The 27429-nt window shown below is 45.5% G+C and overlaps 1 protein-coding gene across 1 annotated transcript in view; it reads left to right on the top strand.

Annotated features, from left to right (window-relative positions):
- Positions 1 to 3649: 3649 nt before the first annotated feature.
- Hephl1 (hephaestin like 1) overlaps positions 3650 to 27429 on the top strand; it is a 63328-nt gene continuing 39548 nt past the window's right edge. The window contains exons 1-2 of the mRNA XM_021635175.2: positions 3650 to 3816; positions 19244 to 19488. Of these exons, the coding sequence (XP_021490850.1) occupies positions 3650 to 3816; positions 19244 to 19488 (412 nt within the window). The remainder of the gene's footprint in view (positions 3817 to 19243; positions 19489 to 27429) is intronic.

Raw genomic sequence — 27429 nt, 5'->3', positions numbered from 1 at the left:
AGTAGGACTGGTGAAAAATCTAAGCCAGCAAGCAGGCTCTGCTCTGGTTAGAGCATAGATGAAGGGCACAGTGGTTACAATCACAGTGGACTAAGAGTGAGAGGAAATCCGCTTGTCTCTGGGAACCATGTCAGGATCAGCAGCAGGCTCAAGTCAAGGCCTTTAGCCATGGTCCCGAAGGCCACAAGAAGCTACTGAAAACCCTCAGGAAGTAGAGATACCTGGTTCTGTCCACATCAGGTAGCCAACGCTGGCTCCAGTGAGAGAAGCTAAGAAGCTGGGGCTCTGTATGAGAGAGGAAGAGGCTCCAACATGCAAGTTGGGTACTGATAAGGCTGGATGACACGCTCTACTGCCAAGCTCTCACTTTAGTGAGAAGACTGGGCTGATGGAAGGTCATGGTTAGAATTTGGGATGTTAGGAATCTTAGGAATCTTTGAAGAGGATTTAATCTATTTCTTAAAAAATGGGGCTGGAGAGATGGCTCACTGGCTGTTCTTCCAAAGGTCCCGCGTTCAATTCCCAGCAACCACATGGGGGCTCATAACTATCTATAATGAGATCTTGTGCCCTCTTCTGGCATATAGGCACACATGCAGACAGAACACTGTATGCATGTTAAATAAATCTTTTAAAAAATTGCAGCTAGTATTAAGACATGTTATTACAATTATTATTTTGAAATGACACTTTAGACTTGGTATGTGGGAGGAAAAAACAGGTGACTCTCTATGAGTTAGGAGCCAGTTTGGTCTACATAGCAAGTTCCAGGCCACCCCACTTCCCTCTCATTCATTCAATCAATCAATCAATCAACCAGTCAGTCAATCAACCAATCAATCACTATAAAAAGTACACTTTGGCCAAGATTACCTTACTGATACCTACAAGGTAACATTACTGGTCTGATTTGGCTTCTTTTGAGCCAAAAGTGTTATTTAAATCCTCTGAGATTTAGGATCGTACCTGTCAGTCAACTTTCAAACATAGGTGTGGGAAGGGAGGCCCCACCCCTTCTTGAGTAGCCACTGCCAGTTAATAGCTACTGGGGGAGGGGTAGTCATTTTCTTCAATGGAGTAACCCCCTGGGCAGTTGTCTGTGTTCCATCAAATCACCCACCATTCATTCATGCTCATGTAGGCAACCCTAATTAAACCCTGGCTCGTACTCAGCAAGTAGACCTGAACGGAGAAGGAAGACTTGCTGGGAAGAAGAAAAGTTTCTGTGAGACAGTAGGAAAGGAGAGGGCAATGGGGTGAATAAGATCAAAATCCATTCTATACCCGTGTAAAGTGTCAGCAAATAGATAAAATATGGGTGTTATAGTTCAGAGAGATGTGTGGCACCCTGGCACCTTAGATCCACCCCGTGAGTTTGAGGAGAATGGACTGGGGCATGGGAGGGAGGGGGTGGTTTACTCCATCCGTTCCAGGACAAATGGCATGGTTCATGCTTTGTGTATGCCTAGCAGAGCTCAAAGTGAACGTTACTCACAGGCCTCCTGATCTGATCCTTGACATCCATCGCACATCTTGTCCTGTCAACCACATCAAGTGTTTTCTTCTGTGCCGTGGTAGCACGGAATCCTTTCTTTGGAGCATACAGATGTCATTTGAACAGTACATTTATTGCCCTGGGTAGGGAAGTTTTCAAACTGTTTTCCAGGAATCCTATTTCATTGTTCATATTGGACTCTTTCCCTGTCATTTCACCTTCAGTGGCCAAGTTCTGTCCTACAAAAGGGCTCAATATATCAATTGTATTTGCTATAGCAACATGTAGCCCCACCCCCTTTTTCATGTTACCAGGCTGGCCTCATTATCTGTGTAGCTGGCCTTGAACTCTAGATCCTCCTGCCTCTTGGAAGCCAGGATTCTAGGCATGCCCCATTCTTCCGACCTCACTTCGAATTAGAGATGGCATCATAGCAGCTCATCATGAGCAGAACTCTGAGTCAGAAGGGTGACTCTTTTCTTTTTGATCTATGTCATTCATATTTCTTGTTTCTGTTAGTTGGAAGAATTTATCCCAATGGAATTTGTTTGGGGAAGCTTTTTGGTAGGCTCAGAGCTGCCTGATCTCTTGGATTATAAATAAGAATTTGTTTGGCCAGGACAGTTCCATGTTCCGCTTCCAACTCTTGGTTGAGGTGCTGTACACAGGCCACTCTGTGAGTTCTTCAGGGTGGCTGTAACTGTAAGCCCATGGAAGCTCCCAGAATCATAGAGTCAGAAGTAGCTATGAGCGAAAGAAAAAATGTGCTGTGGGAATTATTCCACTGGGGAAGGAGATGAAGGTTGTCAATAAATCCAAGCTGTGAAGCGTCTTGCATAATAAGCAGCATGCATTTTATTGGGAGATAAGATATAAGACCTGTGCTGTAGAATCTGTATCCATGTTCAGTTTAAAGAAGGTGTGGTGGGTAGAACTTTGGGAAGAAAAGTAGAAAGAAAAGAATTTTGGGGGAAACACAAGTAAAGTGACATCGAGGGTAGTATTGGTCCAGTCTGAAGTGCTATGGGAGCAAGGACTTCAGTGGCTGGTGAGCCTCTTCCTGTGCTGGGGATGGAGGCAGGCACTTTGCAGACATTGTCCTCTTAAATCTTCTCAAGAGTTCCCCAGTATTGTTTCACAGGCAGAACGGTGAAGCAGTCAAATGATTCCTCAGTGCTATGAAGTTGGCTAGCAGTAGGGCTTTGGTTTAGACTCAAATCTGGCCAGCTTCAGAGCCCTGGAGGCTTCACACTGAGGCTTCTGGCTCAGAAACAGCTCTGTGTGACGATCAGACTGGCTTTCTTCCAGGGCTGGACAAGCTCTCTTTCAACACCGGGATTCTAGGTCATAGCTCAAAGCATACGGAGAAACATTTTCATCACCTTTGTATCCAAAGATCTGCTACTGAATTTTATCTCTGTGGCCTGGAGGGGTCCTCCTCCTCTGACACTGTCATTTATCTTGATAAAAGATGATTGATTTAGGGGTGTAAGTGTCTAAGCCCTTGGTTGACCTGGGCAGCCAAGTCCCTTGACTTTGCTAGTGGGATCTGAGAGTATTTGGGGGAGACGAGTAAGATGTTGGGGTGGTGGTGGGTTTTATTGTGCTATTAGGAGCTTTATGCTTTTGACAGGAGTGTTTCCTGTAGCCTCATAAAACAAGCTGGAAGGTCTTACATCATCCTTTCTGCCATCCCAACAGAGACAAGACCTTTTTCTATACTTGGAATATTTCCCGGTGGTCCACTCTGGCCAACCCACTTTTCCAATTGTACAAAGCTCTGTAACAGGTGTGGAGGAAAGCCGGAGAGGTGGGGGAGAACCCATCAGCTCAGGTTGTTTCCCTGATGTTCCTGGGAAAGACAAATGACTCATGTTAGAGCAGAGTACCAAAACCTCTCAGAAACAGGCCCGTTTAGCTTGGGCAGTATATGAATAAGGCATCTCTTGGATGTCTGGCAAGTTTGTCGTCATGGCAACTCTCCCACTGAGGGAGGTCTGCTTGCACAAGTTGTCAGCCTGTGTCCCAACCCCAAGCCACCTAAGGAGGAGGGGCCAGTCCAGTCCATTCCTTATTTATAACTCGCTCTGAGAGAGGGGGAGGGATCACCAGGTTAACTCCCTGGCAGGCTGCCTGTCAGAGTTACATCTACAAATGTCTCAGAAGCAGCCGGCTGGCTGCATCCTTCTCACGTTCCTGAGTCTGTTTGGACTGGCTGGTGCAGTCACCAGAACATACTACATTGGGATTTTGGAAGAATACTGGAACTATGTGCCTCAAGGGAAGGATGTTATTACTGGGAAGAGTTTCTCCGAAGACAAGTGAGTGAACTCGGGGTCCTCGCAGACTCCCCAGTTTGACCTCTTTTCAGCTCTGGATTAGGGAGGTTGTATTCCTTAGGTGGCTATGGTGGAGGTGGCCTGACTGAGGTGGAAAGGCAGGTTTCACCTCTGCCTGAGGATCCCCAACCTAGGTGGATCTTGAACTTGTGAGAGAAATTCCCATCACTCCATATTCACCGAGCCATCTGTTACTCTTGACTGTGGAGACATGTCAACCAGGTGTTTTGAAGAGTGGCTTTTCCTTGGTGGCTTCTAGGGGAGTTTGGGACTCTGTTAAGAAGAAAAACAAAGGCGAAGTTGTGAAAATTTGAGACCATTCAAGAACTAAGTGTCAAAGCTGTTTTCTTAGTTGTGTTTGGGGACTGTGGTGTACTAACTGTGCTGTATGAGGCCTTGCTTTTCTTTTGTGGTGTCAGATGTAAAACAGGGGCGGTTACAGCAGAAGTGCTACTCATGTCTGAAGAGTTTCCTTTGGGTCTACTCAGAAATGGGTCTTCATTTCCCGAGCTGCTTGTTCCAGTCTCGATCCCTTCATCCCAAAGTGCAATGCCTTCTCAGAACTAGAGCTCATGGCACAGTTGGGGAAGGTGGTGCTGGAGTGTCTCTGGCTTTTAGCAGACAGCATCCCTCCCTTCCAGGGCTGAGCGTCCATCTCAGGAGTCTTACCTCTTCCATGGTCTACCCTTGAAGCCAACTGCTGGCTCTGGAAGCTGTGATGATGTGTTTTCAACTGTGTGGTTCTCAGAACACATTAGATCTGACAACTGAATTTATGCTCCTTTCTTGATATACACAGACCATTATATTCAACAGCTACTATTTGTTTCCTAAAAATGAGCTTATTTTCTCAAATTTAGGAATGGCTTGGGGTCTGCCAGTATATCTTTTCAAGTCAGTCCTCTCTGTCTAGAAGGAAGACCTAAGATCCAGCTGGCTTTGATATTCAGCTTCCTTCCTTTCTAACACAATGATGGCAGTCATGTCCTATTTTCTTTTTTTTTAAAAAAAAATGAGGATCCTGCTAATTTGGTGGCCAAAGAGTTTTTTTTTTTTTTTTTTTTTTTTTTTTTTGAGCTTCTCATTGAAAAGTTTTTTTGCTGAGTTATTTCCAAGGAAAGTACTTGATACATTCTTGTCCTCCAACTTCTGTCCATCATGGTAGTCATCTTTAATACATGAACAAGTCATTAAATAGTACCCGAACTTCCAGAGTGATCTCTGAAGTTAGAGCTTTGCTGCCAGAGAGAGGTCGCTGGAAAATGCCTAGCGTGAACGGCCATAGGACATTAAAAGGTTCAGAATATGTACTTGGAAGGTGATGTGGCCGGGATAGCTGTGGCTTTCCCCCCCCCCCCAGGACTTGTGTTAGGGACTCTTAAGTCCACTTCTGCCCATAGATGTTATTATTCCCATTTTTTTCCAATGAGGAAGGAGGCTCTGATGTTGAATGCTTGGTGTGGTTTACCTGGCAAATGACCTCACCTAACACCTGGCTTGGGTCCCAGGGTCCATGTGTTCTCTTTCCATGCAACCTAATTCTTGGAAATCTTGAGCATTTCCTTGAGCTAAACTCAGCTTTGAAGGAAGGAAGAGCCTCAGTGGCATGAACTTTCTAGAAAAGTCTTAGTTTTTTGTTTTTTTTTAATCAAGGGTGTATTTAATCTCACCTGCCTTCTTCTCAGAGAAAAGTTGAAAATGATCCTGAATGGTCAGTGACCAAACTGACTCTCACATGAGTCTTAAATACTCAAGACTAAATTGCTGCTTATACAAAACTGTATAAAAAAGAAAAGGGGGGTCTCTCTGTGGACCCCACTCAGCAAGAATAAGGTGCTTTTACTAAAGGGCAGTCCCATGGATGGGAATTCTTGGGTGAAAAAGAAACTAGACGTATGGAGACCGTTTCTGCGGCCCAGATTTGAATGGATCCACCTCACATCAGTTTTAGCTCCGTGTGTATGTACCTAGCTTTGGAAGCACTTGGCACACGGTGATGTCGCATTGATGATAACTGGGTTCCAAGGCTTTTCTTTTTACAGAGGGACATGTTTGTGAAGAGCTGTGGCTGTTCCTTGAAAGGGGAATGCAGATTAACCCATGAGGGTATTTACTGGAGAGTTTTAGGCCATGGCAGGTGGCTCAGGGAGAGTCAGGAGTATTTTTGTAGTTGGCAGACTTGATTGTAGTCTCCCGTACATACACAGCTGCATGTGACAAGGCCACGATGGGGAGGGGGGACATAGATGAGCCCATTGTACACACTCTGGAGTCACTCAAGCACCATGACAACAGAAGAGAAGTTCCACCATTGAGACAACAGAGGAAAACACCCATCATTGAGATGACAGAAGAGAAGGCCCACTACTGAGATGATAGAGGAGAAGGCCCACCATTGAGATGACAGAGGAGAAGGCCCACCATTGAGATGACAGAGGAGAAGGCCCACCATTGAGATGACAGAGGAGAAGGCCCACCATTGAGATGACAGAGGAGAAGGCCCACCATCGAGATGACAGAGGAGAAGGCTTACATATATTGAATAACCTTTCTTTCCACAGAATCTTTTCAGTGGCAATATCAAATGGGAGAGAGAGAGAGAGAGAGAGAGAGAGAGAGTGAAAGGCCATTTATTTGTATCTTCAAAGCAAAAACAAGTCACTTTATTGGGAAAGACAGACTCCTTCCTGGCAGGCCATTGTTTGGGGGCACTCAGACAAATGTTCAGAATTTCAGACCCAGGGAGCCATGAGGCCGATGTTCCATCAGAGGGGAACAATCTTGAAAAAGAATCTAGACTTGACTTCTAGATTTTGCTACTTCAATTTGCTGTGTGGTGTTAAACATGCCACATTAGCTGTTGTTTTTTCAGATGTGGCTAAGGAGGAGAGCTAAATGCATCCCCAACCTCACATGAACATCATGTGAAACTAGACTGGGGTCCTCTTACCAGTGATGTGCTGTTGTTCTTCCTTCTCTATCACTATGTGCTTGACTGAGGTACACAACTTATCTCTAAAGCCAGAGTCAGAGCTCCAGGAGGTCAGAGGGGAAAGGCCCAACCTCTTAACCCCTCTCACCACCCAGAGCCTCGTCTGTGGCCATATCACATGTGGTACAGGGCAGAAGCCAGACACTCTGAGTCTCTGAAGCCAAAGCACACCACTTTATCTATGTTGCTGCTCTTCCTTTGGATAAGAGAGGTTGAAAAGGAAAAAGTAATAGGAGATAAGAGAGTGAGCCTCAAAGTTTCAGGAATACAAAGACACATGGAACCCAAAACTCAACAGAATGGAGATCCTTGGGTTTCTACAGAAGATGAGATGGGAAATAAGTGGAAATTATTTTGCTGAAATTCTAACAGCTGGATGGTGCAATTTAACTTCCCAATGTGATGCCTTTGCTTGGTCATAGTGTTCAAAAATATGACTGAGAGTATCAGTCACTGCTTTCCTAGAAAGGATAAGATTTCAGAAGTGTGTTCCATTTAGAGGCGTTGGCGCTGTGTACTCCTCTCCCTCTTCACTGGGTGGAATGGGGACACCAGGCTCCTTTGATTTGCCTGGGATTGGTGTCAGCATTTTGATCCATCCATGCCAGGCCTGCTGGGGCTCATAAAGAACTTAATTAAGGCGTGACTGTGCTTCAGTGGTAAAGCCTGGTCTTTAATGGAGCTGAGTGGGTCATCTTAGTTAAAGGCAGAGTTTTTGCCACAGATGTCATTAGGCGAGTCCTGTATGTGCAGCTTCTTCCCAGTGGAATGCAGGGCTGCCTATGGATGTGAGATGCCCCTGATCCTGATTTTGGTTGGTGTCTGTCAAAGCCCCAATGTTGGAGGTGGGTAGTAGAGAAAGTTCACCTCACCATCACCACAGCAGCCTACCGGTAGGACAAAGTTTGAGTAGTCTCTAGTCAGAGGGCCTACAAGAGGCATCTGTCTGGAGGAAAGGCTGTTAGGAGGATCAGGGAGGTGCAGGGAGGTGACAGAGAGGCCCGCCTAAGGTCTAGAACAAAGGGAAGGGTTTCATTTCATTAGTGCTTGGTCTTAGAGGAACAGCAACTAAGACCATCAGTTGTGAATTTGGACTGGAGAAATGGTTCTGTGGCTAAAATACTTGATGTGTAAGCATGAAGACATGAGGTTCAATCCCCAGAACCCACAGAAGCCAGATGTAGTGCGCATCTGAAATCCCAGCACTCCTGCTGTGAGATGGGAAGTGGACACAAGTGAACTCCTGGAAGCTTAAAGGGCCAGCTGGCTTTCTGTATGACATGGTTCTCAAGTGAAGTGGAGGTTTGTGATAATTGCCCCCCATATATACTCTCTCTCTCCCTCCCCCCCCCATACACACACATACACACCACACCATACTATACCACACCACACCATACAATAGTTCTAAAAACCATGAATAGCTTGGAGCTGCTGTTATATCTTATACTGGCAAGCAGTTTGTTTCCCCCCAAAGAGTGGGTTGAACAAATTAGAATTTTGTATTTGATATAAAGCTGTCCAGATGTGAGCAGCCTAAAGTTGGTAGATAGACTGCATGATGGAGATTTATAGGCAGTGTGTAATTTTGGCCCAACCATCCTTAGCATGAAGTTTCCTTCTTCAAGGATATTCATGATGCACCAGCATTTAAAGGACTATCATGGAGAACTCACCCAACCATCTTGGAATCTAGCTCTATGATAGGGTGCTTTTCTGGTATGCCTCAAGTTCAATCCCCTGAACAGAGGAAAAAATGAAATCCCACCCAGCCAATTCTGCTACACCTCTGGATACTCACAGGAGACTGGAAAATTAGGTCATTTAGTATGTGCTTTCTTGATGGAATTAAATTCTGCTATGAAGAAAATGGGGTCCCCTGTTACCTCTATCTCCCAGCAGTCAGTGACATCTTCCTAGTCCCTTCTCCCTCTTACTGCCTCCATAGCAGGGCTGCTGAGATCTGGAGAAGACACAATGTGACAGGTAAGAGTCTCAGCATCCTTCCTGTGCTCTAAGCTCTGCATGTCATACCTGACCCATCCGACCCTGGTCAGGGGGATCAGTAAGTATAGGTAGACTTTCCCAGCATTACTTCATTTTTCTCTTCAGAAATATGGGCCTAACAATACTTGGGGGTGTGTTGGTTTCCCATGCCTGTGACCAAATGGCTATGAACTAGGTGGATTCAAACACCAGCAATTTACTCTCTCCTAGTTCTGGAGGCCACAAGTCCAAAATAAAAGGCACATTCTTTGTGGGACCTAAGAGAGAGCGTTCCTTGCCTCTTGGACTTTTGAAGGTGTCTTGTGTTCCTTAGCTTGTGACCACTTCTCTCCAATCTGGACCTCCATTTTCATAAGAAATGGTCACTCTTTTATCTCTAGGACTTCTAGAGACTGGAAAGAGAAAGATTCACATGGCCATGTTCCCTTTTCAATCTAAGGAAGCTGCATCATAAATGTTTTAAACATAAATTCTGTGCATTCTGAGGGGCTTCTGTGAAAATCAAGTGAGACAAAGTAGGACCCAAGCTTTAGGTGGAACTACAGGAGTTGTAATAAAGAATTATATGGGAATGCATAACTCAGATGACTTTTAAAAATTACCCATCTAATTAGGGAAGGCGTGGCTTCCTAGTTCTAAGGTGGAATCTGCCTCCACCCTCTTTGCCTAGTGTTCGTTGTCCTGATATAGACCTGTTTTCCTTTTTTCGTGAGTAGCATCCTTTTCAGGCTTAGATGACGCTGTGTCCTTCTTGTGGCTATAAGAGCCTCACATCTGCTCTGGTTACATGTTCTGCTGACATTAGTTTGCCACTAATGTCACCCGTATTCACCTGCCTCCGACACTCAGGCTTTGTAAAGCATAACTGGCATTGATACCACGTGTGTCATCATTTACCAATGTGTAGGTTTCCCAGTCAAATGTAAATGTAGTAACTGTTGTCACTTGAGTACAGGGACAGAGAGTGCATGCCTTGGTCTCCATTTATAGTTCCAAACATCATTTGCTCCATGATAAGTGATGGGAAAATAAAGCCAAAACATGTAGGGGATGGATTTCCTGGTGGAGTGCACACACCTTGTGAGCCACGAATCTCACAGGCTGTAGCCTGAAAGCCCACCTTAGCACCACTAAATGGTTTCTGACTACCGCCAATCTTAGTGATTTTTTGAGGTCGGCATTTCCATCACAGTATGACCCCTTGGCGGTGTCAGGTGAAATCCCCACCTTGGCTTTCAGACAGTTGCTAGTGGGGAACTTCTGGACCACACAGGAGAAACAGAAGTCTTTCTCCTGAGTCAGCAGCTGCTTCCTCTGCTCAGCTCCCATGAGCCTCTTCTTCAGAAGAATTGCCTTCTAGAACTCACAGCAGTGGGGCCTCCGTCCTGTGACTTCAAACACATACTGGATATTCACAGACATTTGCTGGCAGATGTCTTATTTCTAGCACCATCTTGCTTTTTTTCTTTCTTCTTTTTCCTCCTCCACCATTTTGAATGTCTTTTAAAAATACTGTTTTAAAATTTATTCTTGTTTTTTGAAATAGTCTCATTTGTTTTTCACTTTCAATATTTTTCAATTAAATAGTTCACTATAAGCAGGCAGGCGCATGCCTTTAATCCTAGCACTCAGAAGCAGAGGCAAGTAAATCTCTGACTTTGAGACCAGCCTGGTCAGGGTGAGTTTCAGGAAAGACAGCGATACACAGTGAGACTCTATCTTGAAATACACACACACACATACACACACACACACACACACACACAAAATCCAAAGCAAAACAAAACAACAAAAAAGAAACATTTCACTACAGATTTTGTTTTATACTAAGGACAAGGGTCATTTCTAACTTTGCCTAGACACCAGAATCAAGTTTTCACTATAGGCCAGGTGACAAGGGCCAGCGACAGCCTTCATATTTCAAGGGTTTCTCATCACAGCCCCTCAAGTTCACAGAGGGCAATGAGCTCCAGGGACAGCCTTTGCCCCGGAACCTGGAAGTCTTGGCTGCTTTGATCTTGAGCTGTCACCCCTCACAGAAGTCCTCCTGGCAGCCGAAGAACAGAGGGTCTTATGATACATGCCCTTATGCAGAAATGCTTTGGGCCACACACACCCTGGATGCTGCGAGCCTAGTGTAAAAACTTAGTGTAGGATCAGGACATTTGCACCAAGAGGCAGACAGGCAAGCTCTGGAAAGTTCTGCCGAAAGAATTTGGTAAGACTGGAGAAAACATGGATGCCATAGCTTTGCCAGGAAGTCTGATTCAGTGGCCCAGAAATAGGACAAGTGTTCCTAGTGATGCCAATGCAGACAGTGCCTGGGTGACATCAGAGAACAACTGCTATAGAAAGCCCAACCCCTTCCCTGGGGTGACTGACAACCGTCTAGGGACAGGGCTGATACACATCTAAGACTTTGCAAAACAAACCACTGTGTCACTCAGTGATGAGCTATGTGAGCACGCTGCCCTGCCGTGGGAAGCTGGCCCTGCTTCCTCCCTGTGGTGTGCTATTTCCTCTCATTTCATGGTTTTGTCAGGCCAATCATGGTTGCATCTGTGATCCTAAGGGTGATGGGGAAAGACTCTGGTGGTGGTCAGGACCTTCTAGAAACAGCAGAGTGCAGAGGGCTGCATGAGCATGTGCTCTCCTGTGTGTGCTGGGAGACAGGGTGGAGAAGTGTGGAGGATCTTCCATCAAAGCCTGTTGGAATGGCCAGGACCTTTGCACAGCCTCCTTGTGGCTTTTATCCTTCAGTCTGAGCGTAGGGACATAGCAGCATGGTTGTCACTGCCCTTCTGGGTGACCCAGTGCCGCTCGGTAGCAGGCAGTTCTGCCCACACTGGTGCTACCAGGCAGCTCATGGGTGACTCATTCCTTCCTCTAAGAGCCTGCTTAATTAAGAGCACTAATGACCTGCTGCTTAACAGGAACCCCCCACCACACACACACACACACACACACACACACACACACACCGTGAGATAAACCAAAGCGCCCCAAAGAAGTGCTGTAAGTGCATTGAGGAAATGTGGTCTTTGTCTACACAAAACAAATCTAAAGTCTGGCCATGGGAATCCAAGGTGCCAACACTAGGGTGTAACCATACAGCCTGGACCTTCTTTTCTAAGTAAACTGTTTTTACATTTTTATAGTTTTGCTATTTTTAGCTGTGAAAGTGAGCTCATAAAGAATAAACATTCTCAGTGTGATGGGTAAGCAATCCTATCTCCCATTCTCGCCTGTGGACTCTGTCAGTCACCCATGATAGTACTCTTGTGACTTTCAGATGTTTTCGTCAGTGTACTCACGTGTAAATTGTTAAAACACTCCAGTGGAGGTTTCATATGTTGCTCTGAAATGTGCTGTTGTTGGTATTTTGGTGACAATTCAGCACTGGAACCGTCCCCCCACCCCCCACACACAACGTGATATAAATTTATCACCCTGGTCTTTACCCAGGCACCAGCTAAGGAACACATCTGTCTTCTAGACTTTCACTGTCACAACCATTCTCTACTTTGCAAGCAAGCGTTGCTGGTCCTATTGTATAGATTGGAAGCCAGACCCAGGTTGCTGCTTTGGGGGTTTGGCCCTGTGGCTCCTAGGATGCGCACTCTTCTCTGGGCAGGCTCTGCTTCCTCCATGGAGGTTCTGAACCCATTGTTTCTGCCATCATCATGGGAGCTTTCCTGACTGGCTTAGTTAGCATCAAGGGCGGGCAGGGTTGGCACATCCTAGTGTCCAGGGGAGAACAGCGAGGCAGTGCCTGGGCAGGTGAGGGGTTTGGGCCTCAACCAGCTGACATCTGCAAAGGCATGTGTCCAGCTCTCTCTTGAAGGAGAGACTGACCACTGAGCAGAGAGGGCAGCACGGTGTGGAAGCAGCTCTACACCTCCCTTCACCTGAGTGGAAAGGAGCTCGCCCTGAGGTCCACACACCAGTCTCCCCTGGAGTAGGTTTTAGCGGCTGCTTGTTATTAAAAGGACACAACCCTTGGGGCTCCTTGACCTTTCTCTTAACTCCATCAAAGGCCTTTTCTCAGCCATGAACAGTCTCTCAGCCTGAAGAAGAAGTCATTTCCAGGAGTCATAGCCTCCTGGCTCCATGGTACATCTAGATCCCCAGTGATGTTCTGGGGCTCTTTGCTGCTCTGATCCCTCAGAGGACTCAGTTGAGGACCCAAGAAGGTTCTTCTGCCTCGAGGCTGAGGCTGGCTTCATTAGAACAGGCTTAGTGCTGGGTGAGTTTGACCCAAGCTTGTGGTCATATTAGATGCTTCAGGACAGGCTGGCACTTCCATGTGTTAGGAAGAGGAAGGAATAATCATGTGTTAAAATTAAAGTAATTAATAATTGTGTATGTGTGTGTATGTATGCACACACACATGTGTGTATGTTTGTCACAGTATTCATCTGATGGTCAGAAGACAACTTGTGAGAATCAGTTTTGCATTTCCAATATGTAGGTTCCCAGGGTCAAACCCTAGTCATCAGGCTTAGCAGCACCTTTTCTTGCTAACTGTCCTACTGGTCCATTGCTTTAGTTTGCCTTTCATGTCCTGTTAGACTCTGTTTAAATGTTTTTCTTTTTAATTTTGCTCCTGTTTGTAACTGACAGAAAGGCCAGCAGGCTTTGACAGGCAGACCCAGAAAACTGAAGCCAGTAACAGCATATGTTGGGTTTTTGAGATGTGATGACCACAAACTGTACCCTGGAGCTGAGCATCATGGGATAATGCCTGTGTCTTTTGATTAGCAGGGGCACCTATTAAATGAGCATGGAAAGATTCTTCCCTAGATATTCAGGAGAAAAATTCAACTGTGTGCCAGGCATTATGTCACCTATATGTAGACAAGTCACACTCAAAGATCCTGAAGCACAGTGCTGCCTCCTGTCTGGCCTGAGCACAGGCAAAGAGCAACTCCAGAGCAGACACCTGTGTGACCTCCTCCCCATTTTCCCATATGATGCACCTCAGTCATGACTCCTACTAGCCACTCAGATATGAAGCAGAAGACAAAATTACCCTTGCCATTCTTAAATATCTGGAGAATATTTATGCTCAAGCCCGACAACCCAAGCTATTCTGCAAATGTAGCTTGTGGTACTCTCCCATCTCCAACTTGCCAATTTGTGGGCAAATTCAGAGAAATTTTGTTTGCTAGTTTGCTTTAGGTCCCTAAGCAAGCAGAAAAGCTTCTAGGACATTTGCAGTAGAAAACTGGGCATTAGGAAGTTAGAGGGAGTTAGGAATAGAAAAGCTATTTGTCTTTGATAAGCTTACCGGCCAAGAACAGAGAAAGCATGTTTTGAAAAATGCTGTTCCTGAGGTAGAATGCTGTTCTTGGGGTAAAATGCTGTTCCTGGGGTAATATGCTGCTACCAAATGTAGAGAGAAGGGAGGCTGAAGTGATGGCTCAGCAGTTAAGAGCAGGTTACAGAGGACCTGGGTTGGATTCCCATTACCAACAGCCATCCATAGCTTCAGTTCCAGATACCCTCTTCTGACCTCTGTGGAACCAAACATGAAGGCAAAATACTGTCACATAAAATAAAACACATAAATCCTTTTTATTTTTAAAGGAAGACTTTGAACTGACCTTGAAAGATACTTGGAAAATTTTTGACACAGAAAAATAAGACAAAAACAAACAAACAAAAAACAACATAAAAAAAGAGGGAGCATTTACTTGGATTCACCATTTAAGGGATATTGCCCATCAGTGCAGGGAAGAGGTGGAGGCAGAAGCTGGCTGTGACTTATTTCATCCTGTTGAACCCTGTTCCCACAAGTTCCAATGTCTGTCTGCCAGATAAGCCCCACATCCAAAAGGTTCATCAGTCTCCATATAGTACCACCAGCTGGGGGCCGAATGTTCAAACACATGAGCCTGTGGGTGCAATTTGGACAGATGTGCTGTGTGCCAAGAACAGCGAAGATGATGGAAACTTGGAGCAGAGAGAAAGGAAACCAGGCAAGGAAGGAAATGGGGGCTGGTTTCCTGGAAGGGGACTTCAGCCACTCAGACCAAGCCTCTGCATCCTGGGCTTCACTCAGGTGTCTTCTCCTCTGTCTGTCTAAATCTCCTGCCTTCTAAGAGGACATCTTTGCTCACCAGAGGAGGGGTTCCTGGCTACTGCACATGCTGACCTGTAGCAGCATCTCCCCAAGACACCTGTAAGGTGGACAAAGCCACTGTTGAGAATCAAGACTGTTGGGAGCTTGCAGCTAGTCAACGCTGTACTGATATTTAACAATTCCTTCAAAAGAAAATGAAAACGAAGCCTGAATTTCCTTTAGTTGTTGAGTCTTGGTGAAGCTGATGGAATGCATTACTTAACTTCACTGACATCAGACCTGCTGTGGCTCCAGCAACGAAGCGCCGTCTGCTTGAACAGAGCTGTGCATGGACAAGGGTCGGGGAGGAACTGGAACCAGATAACAGTGAAGTAAAAGGAGGTAGAAATTCTGCTCAGGTGTTAAAACTACACCAGGCCAGGCAGATGTGTGCCACACCTGGGCCATTGAGAGTGGGGGGCTCAGTGGGCCGATGCTATGGAATAACTTCCCATAGCAAGCCTGAGGTTGAGCAGAGGTTTGAGCAGCTGCATGGGTGTCCTGAGTATCCAGAGGTGGCTAGTGGGCAGAAAGCAAACAGGACAAAGAAGTATGGTCCAATATGATGGTGAGAAGCTGGAGAGGGGAGTCTGCCCCAAATTGTCATTTTGAGATAAGTCTGGCCAAACATCCCGGATGAGACCCTCCAAAGACACTTATTTGCAGATGTTCTGCCTACTTGCTTTCAGCCAGCACCTGTGTCTCCCCATACTTCACCTTCCAAATAAATCTGCTTTTGCTTCCCTAAAGTGACCCCTGACCCATGACCTTGACACGACACTTGGCATGCTCATCACTACCTCCTTTCTGCCTTGTCTTCTAGGCCAGCATCAGAGTCTCTTCCCCATGTCCCCCAACACCCTCATCCAGGGACCCTACTCCGGTACCCTAAGCATCCAGGCCAGGACCTTGTATGCACTATGTCCTCAGTCTGTTCTTAGAAGCCAACAGAATGGTCTTCAGGCTCCAGGACTGACATGTGGGACGGACGTGCTGGGAGGTCATTGGAGCAGCACAGACAGGGGCTTCCCCTAGTCTTCATGCAAAGTGCCCTTGTGTCTTCAGGGGCCTGTCCCACTGTGTGGACACAATTAAATATGGCTAAAGACTTTATCTTGGCTTAAGGAACTCTCTCTTTCTCAGGAGAAACATGGTGCGTGGCTCTGCCACTGAGCAGAAAAGGAATGTAGGGAATTCTGGCTAAGGGCCTTATGGGTTTTATAGCAAAGGCTAAGCAACTAGAGAGAGAGTAGAGAGCAGAGAGCATTCAGGCAGATTCTGGGGTTAGTTAACTGGTATCAAAAGCTCTACCAGGTGGGTCCAGCCTGTGGCCAGGAGAGCTGTAAATGTGGCCTAACCCAAAGCCATAAACTCACTTAAGACATGTCAGTGTTTTGCTAACTTGATTTCAGGCACTCTTTTCAAGTGTGAACTTTGTAGATGATCTTTCACAGGTTCCTAGATTCTCTCAGACTAAACCAACTGGCCAGTCCGTGGCTGTCCCTGGACACTGTGGTTAGGGTGGGCCAGGTGTGGGTCACAAGCCCCATGTGATGATGATGTATAGGGGAGTAGGATGTGCTCACGGGGTAGGCTGTGTCCTCTGCTCTGTCTCTGGCATCCCCTCCAAAACATACAAGAGAACATGGAATATGTGTTCTTTGACCAGAGAATGGAGTGTGGGTCTCCACAGGAAGAACTGTCCACGGCAGCCTTCCATTCTCCTTGGCCTCCGAGGCTCCTCTTTTCTGAATTCCCCTCGAGATAAGTTCCGAAATAAGACAAGCTTATTTCACACCCCACTTTGTGTAAAAAAACCTCTCCTTACCTCTTCTGCTCAGTTCACAATCTGTGTTCTCCCAAGTCACCCTCCCAAAATGGAGCTCCTTCAAGTAAGGGACCGTCTCCTCTCTGATCTCGAGTACTGAGTCCAAGAATTGTCACAGTGGTGTATGTTGAATGCACACCCATTTCAGGACTGTGTCCCTGGCTGGACTTGACCTCTTGCACCCAGCGAACACATCTGTGACTAGAAACGGTAGAGCTGGGGGTGGATCCAGAGCTGGTGTGCAGGCATGGAGGGATGGGAGGATGGAGGATGGAGGACTTGGGGGTGGGGTGAGGGCAGTGCTGCTGGGGTCCAAGTTCCAGGTTCCACATAAAGACACAGTATGAGGTGGAGAAGCTACCATGGCCTCTGACAAGTGATCTGAGCCAGTGCTCCAAGCTTTAAGCATAGTCTTCCCTTCACCCTGAGGTCCCAGGAGGGCAGCTGTAGCATCCAGTGCTAGAATCTCGGTTCCTTCTTTTCCTTCTTCCTCTCTCCTAACTGCCTGTCCACCCCTCGTTGTGGACAGGGGTGCCTCCTCTAAACTGTCCATACCACTGTCGTAAGCAGACTCCTTAAAACTCGATTACTATGTCCATCATGCTATGAGTCTGTGCTTCCTAGGAAACGGTAAGTTCTTCAAACTGGAGTTGAAGGTTTTCCATCACTAACCACCTAACCACTTATATGCAGCCTCAAGGACTCAGCCTCTCAGGCCGCTACCCAGTGTGTAACCCTCTTCTCACCTGCTGCTCACACCTCTCCCTCCCCATTGTTCCCTCTTTCCACAGCTTGTGAGTCTCTTCCTGTGTTTTCCCTCCTCATCTGCATGCTCCTTCTTTGAACTCTCCTTATTTTTAGGAAAGTTTTGCCTGAGCTCTCAGACCTCATCAGAGAAGTTCCATTGTGCAATGCTGGTGGCTAATGGAGAAACACACAGTGACCAAAATGTAGAGAACAAGTGTCTATGGAGCGTCAGCCATAAATATGTGCATCACCCCCCCCACATGTTCACATGCACAAATGCAGACACACATATACATACACACACACAAATACACAAGACACACATGCATGCATATACACATGCACAGACATGCACACACACAAATACACAAGACACACACATGCATACATACACACATGTACAGACATGCACACACACAAATACACAAGACACACACATGCATGCATACACACATGCACAGACATGCACACACACAAACGCACACACATGCACATACACATACTCACACATACTCAAGAATGCACACACACACACACACACACACACACACACACAGAGCTCAGGGAGCATCATGGAGGAGGGGATGGAAACGCTGTGAGAGCCACAGGTTGGGAGGACCAGTGTTTAACTGTGTCATCTGGGTATGACAGAGGTGCCAACTTGTGAATGCACAGCCGCTGTGGTTGCCTGTAAAAGACTTGCACAAGATCAAGCCGGTTAACATTCTGGCTCGAAGCGGGAAGGCCTCAGGCACGCTCTCCTGCAACTGAAGCACTATCGACAGCTGACGGCTGCTGAGGGAGGGAGGGAGTGTTTTTCTCTAAGGGTTGTGGCCTCTGGTAGTCAGCATGCTCCAGCAGACGGTCCCACACCCGAGAGTGTGTAGGCTGCACAGAATGGCCTTGTCAAGTTTTAACAGTTTTTTAAGGGGACATGACTTTGGAAGTGGGCTGAGGGTAGGGTTGGACCTGGGAGGAGTTAGGATGTCTGGGGGTGAAATACAAATCAAAATACATTGAATACACACTCAAAATTCTCAAAGAATAGCCTCACTGCTTTGTCCAGTATTTTATTGTCCCTCAATTAGAGTCCCTTCGTACCTGCACAGCACCGGGGACACTTGAGGGTTAGGGTTAGGGTTAGGTGTGAGCTGAACAGGAGCTGGAGGAGAGGGACGGGGAGATGGCTCAGTCATAGTCCTTACCTCACTAGTGGCTCCGTTTGTAATTCTAGTACTTGAGGTGCGAACTGGCAGATGACAGGGTTAACTACCAGGCAGCCCGTTTAAATCACCAAGTTTTATGTTAAAGCAAGAGATCCTGTCTCAGAAAACAATGTGGCTAGCAGCTGAGAAAGCTACCTGAGATCTGACTCTGGCCTCCCTACAAATGTGCACATATGTGCACATAGACAAACACACACACACACACACACACACACACACAATGGCCTGGAAGGGGTGAGTGGACAATTCGGCTTCAGCACACTTTGCTCTTCTTTCAGTTTGGCTGTGAGCACTGCTTATGCCTTTTGACTTGTCATTTTCACACTGGCAAGTTAAAAATACTCTTGCCGAGTCCACAGAGGCCACGGCTTATTATGTGAACACCAAATTAGAAATGGTAGCAAGCATTCGACGACCCTTTAAGGGCAAGCTACGAAGGCTACTCCTTGAATTGCAACTGAAAACATTTTCCCTGTTGCTTCCAGACTTGCGACCCTATTTCTCGAACGAGGGCCCAACAGGATAGGCGGCATCTACAAGAAGGCCGTGTACAGACACTTCACAGATGGGAGCTATTCCACGGAGATCCCCAAGCCCCCCTGGCTGGGGTTCCTGGGTCCCATCCTGAGAGCGGAAGTGGGCGACGTGATTGTTATCCACCTGAAGAACTTCGCTTCCAGACCTTTCTCTTTGCATCCTCACGGCGTCTTCTACGACAAGGATTCAGAAGGTGATTCTCCCTTCTCTGTCACCGCGCCTTGCTTCTCTTCCATGACGCAGATCACTCTGATGGACACCGCCCAGGATGCAAAGCGTACACTGGCGCTAACACTTCTCTCCCTCTCCTTTCTCCCCTTCTCTCCTCTTTCCTTTTCTCTTCTTTATTTTCCCCCTTTTCTTGCTTTTTTTTTTCTTTCTTTTTTTTTTGAGACAGGCCGAGGCTGACCTCGAACTTCTGGACTTGCTGCCTCCACTCCCGAGGCTGGGATTACACGTGGGCGACAGCACGCCTGGCATGTGTGGTGCTGAGGACTGACTCAAAGCTCCACGCGTACCAGAGGCGCGCTCTACCGGCCGAGCTTCGCCCCAGCTTCCTTTCTCTTCTTTACGTTGACAGTGAACAGGGCTCTGAGCCCACCATGGCCCCTGAAGCTCGCTGGCTTTCCTACGTGCCCTTCAGTAGTGCCTGGGAAACACTGGCTGAAGGCAGCTTGCAGCTACCTGCAGCCACAGCGCGGGCGGTGGGGTGACTTTCTCAGTGCTGCCTGTCTCAGCTGCTGTTTGGGAGGGCTTTCTTTGTGCACGTTCCTGTCTTTCTTCTTGGCTGGCAAGTTTCTTGATTGCTTGTTAACTAATGAAGCGGTTTTGTGCTAGACTTTTGAGACACAAAGATTTTCCAGATGTCAGAAGTATGTATTTCTGTAACTGTGTTAAGATTTTTTTATCATGGTAACAAATTCCTAATATGAACCAACCACTAAGAAGAAAGAACAGATTTATTTTGGCTCCCAGTTTGGGAGGTTCAGTCATGATCTATTGGCCTCAGAGCTGCTGGGCCCACGGGGAAGCTGCACATCCTGATGAGGATCACACGGCCTGGTAAAACCACTCACTTCACAGGCAAGAGAAGGAAAGAATTGGGTCCCCGCCAGTGACCTGAAGACCTTCTTGTAGTCTCTACCTCTTAGATCCACCAGAGGGGTCATCAGCTTTGCTCAGGAGAGCAAGCCTCTGACGTTAGGGGTCACTTCAGGTCTGCGGTGAAATGGTGCCACCCACCTAAAGGTACCTCAGTTAACCCACTGCTGTGAAGAGACACAGTGACCATGGCAACTCTTACAAAGGAAAACATTAAATTAGGGCTGGCTTACAGCTCAGAGGTTTAGTCCATTGTTGTCGTGGTGGGAAGCATGACAGAGTGCACACAGACATGGGGCTGGAAATGGAGCTGAGAGTTCTACGTCTGGATCCGAAGGCAGCAGGAGACCGTGTGCCACACTGGGTGTAGTTTGAGCATAGGAGACATCAAAGCCCGCCCCCACAGTGGCACACTTCCTCCAACAAGGACACACCTACTCCAACAAGGACACACCTCCTAATAGGGCCACTCCCTTTGGACCAAGCATTCCAATACATGAATCAATGGGGGTTATATTTTTTAAGCCACCCTTCATGTTCATAAGCATGTCTCCCTAAATTCTATCAAGTTGATAATGAACACTGGCTTTCACACAGACCATACACACGACTAGGGGCATAGCTCAGTCGACAGGGTGCTTGCCTTGCATGCACAAAGCACTGTTTAATTTCTAGCATCTCATAAGTGTGGTGCACACCTGTAATCCTAGAGGCAAGAGGACCAGGAGTTCAAAGCCATCCTTGGGTACGTGAATCTGAGGCTAACCTAGGCTACAGACATGCACTATATATGTGTGTGTATGTATAGTCAAAATAGAAAAAAATCCCTCCTATGTGGATCCTAGGCACAAAAATTGTCAGCAATTCAAATCCAGCAATATTTAAAATATTGACCTGTCCCGACCCACAGGACTTCAATGGGTTCCTAAAGGGTGGGGGTGGAAAGAATGAAGTAGGTCAAAGAGACACAAAGAATGAGGCTAAGTCTGTTTGTCTGATCAAAACCTCGTTTATTAGAAATTTTTGCACAACTATATAGGGAGAAGGCAAAAAAAAGGGGAAGGCTTGTTTACTGCTGCAGAAGATAGCAAGAGTGCTTTATGGTTTGAGATACCGCACCTGCAAGATACCGTAAGAACGTTTCCTTAAGATGTCTCAAGGATGCTCCAAGACTAACGAGCAGATGTTCTCACATAAATCTACCACCCATGACCTAGGGTCCTAGTGCAGCTGTTGGTAACTTTTCCACTAATTGGCATTGGCTCCACTAAATGGCTTTGGCTCATTAATTGGCTTTGGCTTCAGTAAATAGCTTTGGCTCCCGGCTTTGACCATTCCATGACCAAGTGAGATTTATCCCATGTGTGTATGTGTGTGTGGATTATAAATTTAGGAAGGGACATATGAGAGGGAAGAAGAGATCTTAATGGAGAGAGGAGAGAAAAGAGGGTGATGGAATCTGATTGACATGAAAGCAGAGGGGGTTCTTTGGGAGGAGGAAAAGACAAGTAGGGGACAGGGGACAGAACAGTGAGTAAAGGAAGAATAATGACAACAATGTGTGTGTATGTGTGCGCAAATGCCACAATGAAGCCATTGCATTATATGCTAATTTTAAAATACATAAATAAAAAGGTCCATATAAAATGAAAACTTGTGACTTGATGTCTTGATGTCATCTGTAAATGACCAGGAGTTTGGAGCCTCGTCAGCTCCCTGTGGCACTTCAGTTTTGTGTCCACACTGTGAGTTTCTCTTGCTAAACCCCCAAACATCTTAGTTGTTGATAGTGCTGTGAGGAGAGCCGTTTTCGTGGTTTTGGATGGTTTGTTGGTAAAGAAAAAAACCAGAGTTGATGTTGTGTGTTGGTCTTGTGTCTTCCTGCCTGAGTGAACTTGCTTGTTAGTGGGCAGTAGGTCCCTGTAATTTGAAAATGTAGTATCACCATGAGTAAAGATCACCTTACCTTTATTTTACTTATTAAACTGGCAAAACTTCAGGATAATATTTAATAATTGTAGTGGCAAGAATGGACATTTCTTGTCTTGTTCTCAGTTTTGGAAAGAAAGCAGTTGGCTTTCCTTTCAATCAAACATGATATTAGCTGTGGGGATTTCTTAATTGCCTTTTATTGAGTTAGGAAGAAGTCTTCTTCTATTCCCAGGTGGCTGAGAGTTTTTCATGTGAGTCCTCGATGTCATTATATGCATTTCTGCTTCTTTTGAGGTAACTGTGATATTTTCCCTCGAATCTATTTATATGTTTGCATTAATTGTTTTGCAACTTTGATATTTATGACCGAATCTTATTTGGTCATGAAATACTAAACGTCTTAAATGTCTAAATACTGATGGGTTTGATCTGCTAATTTGCTAACAATTTTTGTGTCTGCATGCACATAGAATATTTTGTTTTCTTATGTTTTCTTGGGCTTTAACCTGTACATCTTCAAAAAGGTAGCCTTCAAAATCATCACCTTGACAAAGCACACTCCCACATAGTCTCATTCTTTCTCTGAGTGCTGGTCTGTGAACTATGCTCCCGTGCTTAAGTCTGGGCTAAACAAACAAACTTCGTTTAATAGACTTTAAGTCTGCCTCATTAGAAACAAAATCACGCTGTATGATGGATAAGGACAAGATGCTAAGGAGTAGAAATACAAGATGCTGCTGTTGGGTGTGAAAGACATTAGGTCGTGGATGTTCTACAAAGTGCTCTGAACACTTTGTTTTTTACTTGGTACTTTCAGAAAAAAAAATAAAAATAAAAAGAGCAAATATTTAAGTTCTTCTATTTCCAGTCCAATGAAGTAGATTTGCCTTCATTAGGGCTGATTTTTTCAAGGTACTCCCAAATCAACCATAGATGCTACAATTAAACCCATCATTCGAAGTGATAAAGAGTAGGGGACACAGAGTTGAGACCTGCAGCAAAACTGACGGTCCAGGCGATGACAGGCAGCTGGACTGGGGTCATTCTGCAAAAGCAAGAATGTGCAGTAGAGTCCGTAGGACACCATGGTTTCTACTTATCACTCAGCAGTTCACGGTTCACAGGTCTTTGCGGACAACCCGAATGTGCTAAAGTTAAACTTTAGTACAATACTTTCTTGAACGTGATGTGACGGTAAGAACACAATACTCCTTTTGGCCAAATCCCTTAATGTAGTGCCTTTGAGAATTGCAGATATTACTTTCTTTTAAACATGTACGAGTATTTTGCCATTGGGTATGTCCGTGCATCATTTGCATACTTGGTGCCAGCAAAGGCCAGAGAGGTAATTAGATTCATTGGAACAAGAGTTACAGACAGCTGTGAGCCACCATTCAGTACTGGGAAGTGAACCTAGGTCCTTGGTAAGAGCAGCCAGTGCTCTTAACCGTGGAACCATCTCTCCAGTCCCAGTGTAGTGATTTTAATACCAATGTTACTTATTCCTTTAAAATACAGTTTTTTGACTGAATTACGGTTACAGGTAAACATTTAAATACTACATATGTCATTACTTGCATATTAACATTTGAACTGTTTATAACTAATATACAAAGAAAAATGTATCAGTCTGAGATGTTGACTAAATGATGCTATAGGTATTATAATGTTGATTTCTTCATCTTTCTCAGTTAAGACCTTGTGACCAGAACAGTTAAACACAGCAGGCGCAGCTCTCCAGGGACCTTGTGGTAACTATTGCAGCTCACATAAGAATCCTTGCCTTGTGAACAAGGAGGATCTAGTTCTCCAAAGATGCCAGTGGAGGTTGTCAGACGAACCTTCCAGTATGGAGCCCCAGTCAGTTGCCAGCTGCTAAGAGAGAGCAGAGGCTGAGGAAAACCATCAGAAGGCCCACTGAGAGGAAGCCCCTTTTCTTCACAGGGCTCTGTAGTCTGGAGGCCTATGCTTAACGCCAGTCATGTTCACTGTGAACCAGGCACTTCTAGAGAGCAGGACTGCAACAACGGCCAACCACACAGTCAGCACCTCCTTAGATGTTCTTCCAGGGAGAGGGCAGGGAAAGCAGCGTGGAGGCTGATCAGTGCATCGGACCAGCATCGCTTCCTACTTTATCCTCATACTTAAATTTGGACCTTGAATGATAGCCTTCCTCTTGAAAACTGGCTCTAAGCATTTCTGTGGGGCTTTAGCCCCTCCGTTTCAGTGACAGTCACCAGAAAGTCCCCATCACAACAAAGCTCACATAGTGAATTTAGAATTAAGGAACTGTGATTCCTATCCACGTGTTACATAATCACATAAGAACAGGGATCCCAGCCAACGCTTCAAGACAAGTCCCACACCTATTAACTCTCCTCACACCTGCCTCCTGTTGTCTATCCATGTGTAAATCCAACCATGCATCGTACTTTCAGGGCTTTGGGAAAAGATACTATAAAGCAATGGCGTAGACTCGTTCTTTCTCCAGCAGACTGTTGAGTAGCCCTCATAGCAGGTACTGGTATTGTTGGGGTTCAGGGATAGCCACACCAGTCTCCGTCGAAATGGATGGTTTATTGACCGTACACCCCAAGATTGATTAATTAGGGATGCATCCAGGACTCAGAAGCCAAACTATGACCTGGTGATTTCTGCTGGCTTTTAAAGGGAAAAACCACAAACAGATGCATTCACAACATTTTAGCTATCTAGACAAAGCAGTGCTCTCTGACCTTTAAGCCAGGTGTAAAGTCATAGGAGTCTAGGGAACTTCCAAGACCAGAGGGCCTGGTGTTGGGGAGCTTCCAAGCTAGAACAATTTGGTTAGGGCAAGGAACATTAGATCAAATTAAGGTTATAAGCTAAAATGGATGAACTATTGTCAAGCTTAAATCTAACAGTATAGATCCTGTGGGTACAGTCATGAGTGAAAAGAAACCCTAGTCTCTGGCTCTTACAATCTGACGTGAAAGCTGTTACATGCATACTATATCTGCTGCGCATTTATACATACATTTTAAAATTTGAGCAATGTTATGACTAAGCAACAGGCAATGTTTGTTTTTTTTTTTTTTTTTTTTTGAATAGTTACATATTCCAGGCACAGTGACAGGCTCTTTTAGATGTTATGTCACATAAGCTTGCGTAGCGTTATGTGGTAGGTATTTGTTAAGTTTCATCATTTTAAAGTGTGAAATTCTTTTTAGAAAAAGGAGATTGCCAGACCCTCTAGCTAAGACATGATAGAGGCAGGGTTTAATTCCAGGCTGTCTAATTTCAGTGGCTTTGCTGTTCTTGCTCTGAATACAGGAGAACTGACTTGATGGTTCAAGTGGTTCACAGCTGCTTGAGCCAGGTTGTGCCGATTGCAGAGGTCCGCGTGGATACATTTGACGTCATCTCTGCACTCAGGTTGTGGGGAGCAATAGCATTGCAACTGAGATAAAAAGATAACTCTGATCAGAGAGACAAAAATGCAGGAAAGCCAGCTGGGAAATGACTGTCAAGAGGGCTGTGATTGCGAGGGGCCTCGTGGATGGCTTGTGAGAACCAGTGCAGAAACTGAGGAGGAAGGAAGCAAAGGCAGGGAAAATTAGCCCTTTATATCAGACGTGTGGCTTTGAATGTTGGCTTACTTGTTTTTAATTGATTCATTTTACATCCCGATCGTAGCCCCTCCCTCATCTTCTCCCGGCCCCACCCTCCCTCCCTCTTCCCCCTCTATCCTCCTCCCCTAGTCCTCAGAAAGGGGGAGCCCTCCTCCCCTACCAACTGACTCCAGCCTATCAAGTCTCCCCAGGACTGCCTGCATCCTCTTCCTCTGTGGCCTGACATGGCTTTTAATGCAGGAGGCTGGCTAAAGAGCAGGCTTGACAGGTGATAACATACCCTGGGAAAGGCTCTGTTTGGGAAAATTTACATCAGAAATGCCACATAGAAAGGTGTCAGCACAGAGCGCAGGCATGAAGTTCAGGTGTGTTAAGGCCAAGGTGACTGGTTGCCAGGTAGATGGTGCTGTGCTGAGGGGTACAGTCATGAAGGGCAGCTGTGCTGGGCACAGGAAGATGGAGCCAGCTTTGTATTTTGAGGAGTTCTCATGATGAACGGCAGGGAGAGATGAAAGGACTGACTGAAGAAGAAAGGCAAGGAAGATAACAAGTCGCTGCAGGAGGCCGCTAGGGACAGGCCACCCTGCCCGTGCTGCCCTTGCAAGGCTGCCCCAGGAGTTCTTTAAAATGACTCTGGGTCATTCTTTAAAATGACTCTGGGTCATAGTCGATGGAGAAGAGCTTTTTGGATTTCTTCTTCCTTTACTTTATTCCTTTGTAAAATTAAATCATTTATCAAGTTAAAAGTAATAAATCACAGTGGTTTAACTCAGAGTAAAAGCAGCCACAGCTGTGTCTAAATATCTCCACTTCCCATTGAAGGACAATACAGAGTCTCTCTTTGAAAAAGAGAAACTGTTTTTGCATCTATTCTTGAAAACACAGAAAATGTGAAGTATTACATTACTGAATAGTGTAAATATGATCGCCTCTTACACAATTTTTTCTCCCAAAACCTCTCACTAACAATTGTTGTTTTCTTTTACAGAAAAAAGAAATGATATAACTTATTTATATTACCCTAATATGCACCAAGTCTATATCTAACAGTATAACCCAAATACAACCTTATTCCTGACAGGATCTAACTAATAAAATTATTTCTTGCTTTTTTATGAAAAATTTCACTGTCCTTATCAACGGATACTTCTGGCTTTTATCTTTAAGTGTTATGTAGCATATAGTTGTTGAAAGTTGGTATTGGAAAAGAAATTTAGTTGAATGAATAAGTATAAAAGAGGTCCATAGACTCTCTTCTCAGTAATTTTCTTAGAAAGTCAGACATAAATTGAAATCTGACTCAGCCAAGTGGAAAGACATTATGAAACAGACATTAGTATGTACGAGATTGGGTTGCGCTGAAGAATAGATGTTGTCTGAGGTTGTAGCTCTGAGATACAGCACTTGCCTAGCATGCTTCATGTCCTGGGTTCAGCCCTCAGGACCACTCTATGTCCTTGGCATACAGTAGATTTAATTGTTTTCTTCTT

Source organism: Meriones unguiculatus, chromosome 1, assembly GCF_030254825.1.
Source record: "Meriones unguiculatus strain TT.TT164.6M chromosome 1, Bangor_MerUng_6.1, whole genome shotgun sequence".
NCBI lineage: Eukaryota > Metazoa > Chordata > Mammalia > Rodentia > Muridae > Meriones > Meriones unguiculatus.
This window is presented reverse-complemented; position numbering and strand designations above follow the sequence as displayed.